At 46.3% G+C, this 8,604-nt stretch overlaps 1 protein-coding gene across 2 annotated transcripts; it reads left to right on the top strand.

The window, feature by feature from the left end:
* The first annotated feature begins 3,631 nt into the window (after nucleotides 1-3,631).
* On the top strand, nucleotides 3,632-7,908 carry LOC125546736 (metal tolerance protein 1-like). Of its 2 annotated transcripts, none has more exons than XM_048710891.1 (2): nucleotides 3,632-3,791; nucleotides 6,292-7,908. In XM_048710891.1, the coding sequence occupies exon 2, from the start codon at nucleotides 6,292-6,294 to the stop codon at nucleotides 7,543-7,545; it is 1,254 nt and encodes a 417-aa protein (XP_048566848.1). In that variant the 5' UTR covers nucleotides 3,632-3,791; the 3' UTR covers nucleotides 7,546-7,908. The 2 variants fall into 2 exon arrangements, with proteins under 2 accessions (XP_048566848.1, XP_048566845.1); XM_048710888.1 differs by lacking the exon at nucleotides 3,632-3,791 and adding an exon at nucleotides 3,851-4,677.
* The last annotated feature ends 696 nt before the right edge of the window (nucleotides 7,909-8,604 follow it).

The following is an 8,604-nucleotide window of genomic DNA, read 5'->3' as shown; positions in this document are numbered from 1 at the left end:
ATCATTTTGAGATTTTACGAAGTCACCGTATGCGGCTCGTAGTCGACGGGGACATTTTCTCTCACTGAACACACATTGTCGAAAATCTTATTCAGAATAAATGTGAGCATCAGAATTTAAACACTGGTCGGCTGGGAATATCACTGACCTACTAATCATTCAAGTACAGGTTGCTTCGCTCCTCCGACATGATTTGACATGTGAAGCTCCATTAGTAGCCCGTGAAGAAGAATCCAGGAGTCTCTAGGGGGTGGGTGAGTGCATCCTGATCGGATCAGAACTCGGCCGGAAACGAACAAGGAGGTGCCGAGAAGCACAAACAATACACCGAGTATCGTGCACGTCCCTCTCGGCCCTACTCCACTACACTGGCTAGGTCACTTGCCGTGTCATCTTGCGACGAGCAGCTCAGCCTAGCTGCCACAACTAGTGACTCCATCCTTCCGTTCCAATCACCATCCGCATCCACATCCACATCCACCCTTAGCAGCAGCGATGATTAGCAGGTTGAAAAACACGATCCACTTTATATATGCCAGCTAGGGTCCCGTGACGGCGTGACCTGTATGTAATCTGAGCGTCAATCGATCGACCAAACATGTGTCCCGCATTCTCTCCGGGTCCTGTAATGCATACCGCTTTCGAACTTTGCCAAAAGGTTCGCCAGTGGCTTTCTTCACGCCATGTCTGCCAAAAGGCCTAGTATCCTAAATTTGTGACCATTTACACTTTGTCTCTCCCAAAAGAACATGTACAAACATTGTTTCAAAAAAAAAGAACATGTACAAACATGTGTTGAAACGGATGAAATATTAGACTCTTGTATAACAGTCGACTATTGACGTCGCTCTCAGAGTCTCAGCGTTAGCTGCTGCGTGCCACCTTGAATTGCTACGAGCAGCCTACCTGGTTGCTATAATTAGTGGCTCGATCGACTGTTGCAATCATAGTCCACCATTAGCCACAATGATTAACTGGTCACAAAATGCCCGACTTTATGCTGGCTAGGCTTTCGTGAGTTGTGACCTGCGCCTAATCGATCAACGCGTGTGACACATTCTCCTGGATTTAGTGCATAACGCTTTGGATCTTTGCCAAAAGCTTTGTTATCAGGAACCCCGGGCTCTTCTTTTGAGTGAAGGGCAAGACACCTCCTACAAGTGCATTTTATCCCTCAAAGAAACAAGTGCGTTTTATGTCAAAAGAAAAAAAACGAGTGCATTTTGCTTTTTTTGAAGAAAAATAGGGTACATGTCGTCACTTAAGTCCATCTACAACGCGGGCTCTTAGCCCAGACGCTAGGTGTTATTTCTGGCAGTTTCGGGCGAATCCTGTTTGATCGGATTTAGGCTAGCGTCGTTTCACGGGACTTTTTAACAAACACTGTATTTTTCTAAGAAATTTTTTTACTACGGTAGTTCTCAAATAGATGGTGTTACGTTGGCAAACGGATGCCTGCGCTATATATTTTGAAAACAAAATATTACCTAAGCGTCCTAACATGCGCCCTTCTGTGGTAGATGGCCTAATGCTCGGAGAGATGGAGGTTGTAATTATCACCAATGTACATCATTTTGGAACTTATTGTCGCGATATATCCTGTTATCCGTTTGGCACTTGGCATTGACTAGTTTCCTCTCAAACTTGAGTGACATAACACGAAGATATGTATTTTTGTGAGGTGGCAAGTTGGAAAATACTATATCACACGAGGTGGTTAAGGCGAACCCGACTAATCGCTCGGTCGATTTCGACGGGTTCTCCAATCCGGTGGCTGTGACTAGGCTAAGGATACTAATGATGGCCAAAAATATGACGGAATAAAAAAATAAACAAGGATGATAGAAGCTACGACGAGCAATCGGGTCAAGTACATTTTGCCTGGCGCGGCCTTGCTAGACATAAAAATGAATCTATGTGTCATGCCACGTAGGCCTGGCAGGCGGGCCACCATGTTAGTTGCATGACAAGTGGTAAAATGTGATATTTCCTCCACTCAGGGCCTTTTTGATTCACAGGATTGTCAAAATGAAGAAATAGGAAAAATGCAGGAATAGGATGACATGTCCCATAGTATCCTACAGAATTTGAAAGAATGTTTGATAGCATAGGAAAAACAAAGAAATTCTACAAAGAGGTTTGAGTGGATGGAAATTTTCCTCCAAAATATAGTACAAATGGATCATATGGAAAAATTCCTAAGGATGCCAATCTTACGAATCAAACGAGCATCACAGAAAAAATTCCTAAGGGTTTAAATCCTCTAAAAATCCTATGCAATTCCTTTGAATCAAAGGAGCCCTCAGGGTTAAAAGGCTAGCAAGCCAAACTGTAGCACAAAGCCAATCACCCATAGAACGAGTGGGGACGAAAGAAATCATGCACCACAACTCGGTCTTACACATTTGGATCCTGCTCGGTGACCCTCCGGCCCTTTAACCTCGAACGAAAGGAGTACATTGCGTCAATACGTTTCTTAAATGAGATACATCGTGACAAAATTCTTATATAGGGTGGCGAGTAGTATACCATCTCTACAAAAGCGAGACTCACAATTCACTAATATCAAATCTTCTCATAAATATTATTTCCCTTCTTCTTCATTTATGACATTGGTGAGTTGAAGATGGCGACGATGCGAAATGCGCATGACAAATGGTTGGGAGTAATCAATTCCATGGCTTTTCCCTCTAAAAGTAAACCAATGTCACTGTTTCCCCTCATATTTGTTTTTAGGAAATGGGACTGGCATTAGCTCCCAATGTGATCACACTCTAGTTGTAGTTGGGTAAGATGCCCGAACCTCGTAGGGTGATCCCGGATAAAAGCAAACAACTAATAATAAGGTCACCGAGGAGTAACCAATCGAGGGAATGAACGAGGAAGACCGATCACCAAAAAAAAAGAGTTTCCGATGTTAGGAGGAATTCCTTTAATAACTAAGCATGATTTTAAACAGCAAAGCTAGATTTGTTAGGATTGGTACCTTTGGCAGCGGTACCTTTGAAAATCAGTACCTTGGTATTAGCGCATCCTGAGACCGGACTCGAAGGGCGTAAAACGACCGGCCCAGCAGGGAGTTAAAGTATAAGGTTAAGATGGAGGAGGATGATGAAGAAAAAAAAAAGGTCCCTGATGGTGGCGAGTCAAAGTTGGCAGCATATGTGATCATTTGGAGCCAAGGTGTCATGTTTAAGATGGTCGGGATGAAGAGGTTAACCACAACCAGAATCAAAAACGTCTATTTTTGCTCAAAAAAGGGAAGGAAAAAAAAAGGCAACGATGCTTACGGCCACCATATCAGAGGGAATGTTATGGCCCACGACGACACCAAGGGTAGTGTGAAAAGCAGATAGAGTCAAGGTTGGATGTACAATTTAAATTGAATTTCAAACGAAATCTGGATTTGAAATCAAACATCCATGGCTCGCAAATCCGGAAAGAGCTGACTGCTGCTGACAATTTCCACCCTGCGCGGCGTGGGTTGCCTCCTTTTCGTTTTGAAACTTTTTTTATTCGAACTTTTCTTTCCGAACCTTGCCTTGCCTTGCGGTTTTAGCCAGGTTTGTGTCAGCACGCCGTAAAGAAACCCCTTGCCTGTTTCGTTCGTGTCAGCCGGGCTTATAAAACGAGATCCGCACGGCACCCGTCCACCCGACCCATCCCTCCTCCTACCAGTCCGCCTCCTCAACCCCGCCGACGCCCGCGCGTGAAGATCGCCCGCCACCTCCCGCCGCCCTCCGCGCTCGTGGGGCTCGCCGGCCGGCCGCCGGCGTCAAGATCAAATACGGGTAAACCAACCAATCTCCCGCTCCAAGCATCGACCCAACATTCCTCCCCAGTTCCGTAGATGCCGGCATCCATTCAAGAGATTTTTCCGTCGTCGTTTATGGTACTGTGCGTTTCCTTCTTCTTTTCTGTCGTCGCGGACGTTCTCGCTCCTTCCACCTCGTTCCCGTCGACCGTCGACCCCCTCCTCCCCTTTCCCCGCGTCCACGTCGTAGGGCGGCTGCGCCAAGAAAGGGGTTGGTTGAGGCGCAAGGTTCCCGACCCCGGCGGCGCGGAGCCGTGCGAGATCCTCCTCCTTCCTCCCGCCGCTCTGGTCGCCCGACGAACCAAATGCGCACACACGATTCGCCATCATCATCATCTCTGACGCTGCTTTCTTTGAACCTCCACTACTACTAGTAGTCCCACCTGCCCTTTCTCCGCCGCTGCTGCGTTGGCGAATTTCAAGTTTTCCCCGAGCATTGACTGGATTACAGCCCAAATCAGTTTTGGTTTTAATTAATGCGGCCAAACTCCATAACGTGCGTCGGTGTCACGTGCACTGTTTTGAATGAAAACATGCCCGTTTCGTTGCAAATTTTTTTAACCGCCAAGTAAAATACTGCACGAAGCTGTTTTTTTGGGTGTTGATTGACACGGTAAACCGTGCGTGTGAGGGAGAATCCAGAGGATCGGAGCTAGGGATCGAGCTTCGGCACAAAATTACCGGACTACCCTTCCGCTCGCCCCCTTTTCTGTCGCATCCCCTCGCGACTCACGCCTCCTCTCCACACTTCGCCGTCCCCACGAACCGCCTCCCTCCCTCCCGTCGCGTCTCCCAAACTCCCTGGCGGCGGCGGCGGCGGCGGCACCGCTGCTCCTGCCGAGGCTCCGGCCATCCCCATCCAGGTTAGAGCCTCCCCCAGCCTCTCCCCCTCTCTGATTGCCCCCGCCGGAACTAAGGATTGTCCCGTGGATTGATTTTCTACTCCGCTCCGCTCCGCCCCGTTCCCACCAATGGACCCTCCATGGAGAGAGGATTTACCGATTCCATCCCGTCTCGTGCGGCTCCTGCGCGCCTCGGTTCCCCCGTGGCGTCTCTGCGGCGATTTTTGTTTTCAGTTTCTGCTGTGGGTTTCAGTCACCGGTGATTGTGGACGCGGCCGGGGTTGGATCGGGGCGGTTCGGGTCAGGGATTGCGGGAAGAAAATTCGAAGGGTGCTACTGCTAGTCTATCTAGCATCCTGATGGGAGGAATTGGATCGCGGGTCGCTGTCTCCGTGGCCCGTGCCGCGCATGTTATTTTTCCTTATTGGTTTCTGCGTCGGGTCCTTGCGACGCGATTCCATTGGTCTGCAGGTGGTGGCCGACAGGCCGAGTTCGTCGGGGACGTGCTCGCTTGGCAGCGAGCGGCGTGCCGTGGCGGATTAATCAATCACTTCGGCTCTGTTTGTTGGCCTCCTTCGCGTCAAGTACTTATCCATCGCAGCTGCCCCTACTAGCCTAGCCTCCCGTGGTGCCAAACTCCAATTTGTGTTCGCTTTTTTCCGTCATTCCGCGCAGCATCTTGTGACCCGGATAATATCCGTTTCTGAATTAGCTGTGTCTACTGCCAGATTGGTGAATATTCGGGTAGAAGAGGCATCTTTTTTTTCTGCCACTGAATGCCGGGTATCTGGTTGATGTCAATTTGATTCTTTTGTGGTTTGGGGGCCGAGGTAGATATCTGTGTTCTTATGCTTGTTTGCAGATTAGTACTGCTGATGTTTGTGTGGTCTTGCCGGTTTACTGTTGTGACTTGTGATACTTCTCGTTCAGGGTTTTTTAGGTGTGATCGAATCTGCAAGATAGGGACTGCTGAGAACCAATTAGTAGTGCAGTGCCCGCACAGTGATTTTCTTCTGCGACCAGACCGTCAGTGTTTTTGTTTAAGTTGTGCGTCTCTGTTTCATATTGTAAACTTAGGTTAATGCACTTTCTGCTCAGCTTTGGCCACTTGGGTTACTCTGCTCCGTGTTGTTCACATAAAGGTGGAGAGATAGTCTTATCTGAAATCGCTATTGTTAGTTCGTAGGCATATGTTGTTTGGCTAGCAGGCTCCAGATTCCTGCCATGTTTTGCAAACCTACTGAATATTGACTTTGCCTTCGCTGACCTTTTCATAGCTGATGACATCCAATTTATCAATTAGGATGTGGTCCAGGCGTACCATTTTTATGAACTGCATGCTAAAATATGGTAGATATGTTATCCTCTGTGGATTTCAATCTTAATGACTGTCATGTTTGCAAATATCCCCTTTGGATCGTGATCTTTATTGACTATTATTTTATGAATATTCTCACAAGTTTTACCTTCCACTTCTACTTGTGATAGTATTTTTTTCACATGTGGGCACTTCATTTTTCGCACTATTTAGTAGGAACTACATACAAGATTTTTTTTCTTCTTATTATAGCATCTTGTATTAGTAGATCTAGAATCATTATTGTACTTGTGTATTGACTCAGTTGTTGTTTTTAGATGGACAGCCATAATTCTACACTGCTCCATGTTCCTGAAGTAACCATGGACATCTCATCCGCTTCTGGAGCAGCTGGGAACAAAGTTTGCAGAGGTGCTGCTTGCGACTTTTCTGACGCCAGTAACACCTCGAAAGATTCAAAGGAGAGGTCTGCATCCATGAAGAAGCTCCTAATTGCTGTGATCCTTTGTGTTATATTCATGGCGGTTGAAGTGGTTGGAGGCATCAAAGCAAACAGTCTTGCAATCTTGACTGATGCTGCCCATCTCCTTTCGGATGTTGCAGCCTTTGCCATATCTTTGTTCTCCCTATGGGCAGCTGGTTGGGAAGCGACACCTCAGCAGTCATATGGATTTTTCCGTATAGAGATTCTTGGGGCATTGGTTTCCATTCAGCTTATATGGCTCCTTGCTGGCATACTTGTCTACGAAGCTATTATGAGGCTCATTAATGAAAGCGGCGAGGTACAGGGCTCCCTCATGTTTGCTGTATCAGCTTTTGGTTTGTTTGTTAACATCATAATGGCAGTGTTGCTTGGTCATGACCATGGGCACGGTGGACATGGGCACAGCCATGGACATTCACATGACCACGATCATGGTAACTCAGAGGATGACCATTCCCATCATGGAGATCATGAGCAGGGCCATGTACATCACCATGAGCACAGCCATGGTACTTCTATTACCGTTACAACTAATCATCACTCTCATTCGAGCACTGGACAACATCAGGATGTTGAGCAACCATTGCTTAAACATGATGGTGATTGTGAGAGTGCCCAGCCTGGAGCCAAGCCTGCTAAGAAGCCTCGTCGCAATATCAATGTTCACAGTGCCTATCTGCATGTAATTGGGGACTCCATCCAGAGCATTGGCGTAATGATTGGAGGGGCTCTCATCTGGTACAAGCCCGAATGGAAGATTATTGATCTCATATGCACCCTCATCTTCTCTGTGATTGTACTGTTCACCACAATCAAGATGATCCGGAACATACTTGAGGTCCTTATGGAGAGCACGCCCCGCGAGATTGATGCCACCAGGCTTGAGAGTGGTCTCCGTGAGATGGAAGGTGTGATTGCTGTCCATGAGCTGCACATCTGGGCTATCACAGTGGGGAAGGTGCTCTTGGCATGCCATGTGACGATCACGCAGGATGCGGATGCTGATAAAATGCTTGACAAGGTCATTGGGTACATCAAGGCAGAGTACAACATCAGTCATGTGACCATTCAGATTGAGCGAGAGTAAGGCACATGTCAGGTAGTTGGGGATAAAGGTGTGTGCCTGTTAACGGTCTATCATCTTAATGCCGGTTAATGTTAGACTTGCACTTGCAAAGGCGTTGCAGGTTCATCTAGCTGTTGCCTTTGGTGCTGGAGAAATATTATATGTACGCGTTTTCGTTAGCCCATTAGTTGAATGAACTATTAATCGGGTGGTGCAGTTGTTTGTATTCACATGGATGCAATTTCCAGACAATTTTTGAGCCCCTTGTGAGTTTATCAACCTGCATGTGTAGTTTCAGCGACACCCTTTCTTAGCACTTTATGTAAAGATCTGCTATGGTTATGGACAGTGGGTATGGATGTTATCCAGTTTCTGTTCGCTTTACTAAGTTGCCTCCAGCAGTTTTTATGTGTGAATTTGCACCCTGTGCCATTGTGTGCTTTCTGTCAGGGAATGTAGGTCATCATGGTGCCTAAAATGAAATGCACTGCTGCGAGTTTATCTTGCAGTCCATTTCATAAGTTTTGATGTGACAGAATTTGGAAAGTTTTCTAGCTATTTTCCTTTTAATGCATCCATTCCACTATCGCACATAGAAAGGAGCAAAGCGAATTCGTTCATAGTTTTCTCATTACTTGACTTTCAATTTCTTTTATTTCTTTTTAGCATGTTTTACTGTTTGGATTTTGACATTCTAACATTTTTCGTCGAATACAAATTTCCGTCTGGCACACTGTTTTTAAGCATTGTCATTCTCACACTGGAGGTCAGCTGCTAAATATTTATACTCTGCTCTTAGTTTAACATTCCAGTTTGGTCCTACAGTCGCAAAGCTTTCACGGCACAAATGTTTGATTCAGCAGCTTGCACATTTTTCCTGTATATGCCATTTTAGCTTGCACAGTAGTTGATTCAGCAGTTTGATTTTACTTTATACTACAAGTTTTGCTTGCACATAAGTTCGATTGGTCAGACTGTCCAAGCTGAAGGTTCAGTTTCAGTTTGCAAGTCCTTTATGGTCTTGCTGGTAACTGATCCATAGCGCCACATCTTGTTCAAATTTTGAGCAACACAAATCTA

Source organism: Triticum urartu, chromosome 1, assembly GCF_003073215.2.
Source record: "Triticum urartu cultivar G1812 chromosome 1, Tu2.1, whole genome shotgun sequence".
NCBI classification, from domain to species: domain Eukaryota; kingdom Viridiplantae; phylum Streptophyta; class Magnoliopsida; order Poales; family Poaceae; genus Triticum; species Triticum urartu.
This window is presented reverse-complemented; position numbering and strand designations above follow the sequence as displayed.

Coding starts and splice junctions, on each gene's coding strand:
- LOC125546736 (XM_048710891.1), top strand. CDS start 6,292: ATGGACAGCCATAATTCTACACTGCTCCATGTTCCTGAAGTAACCATG.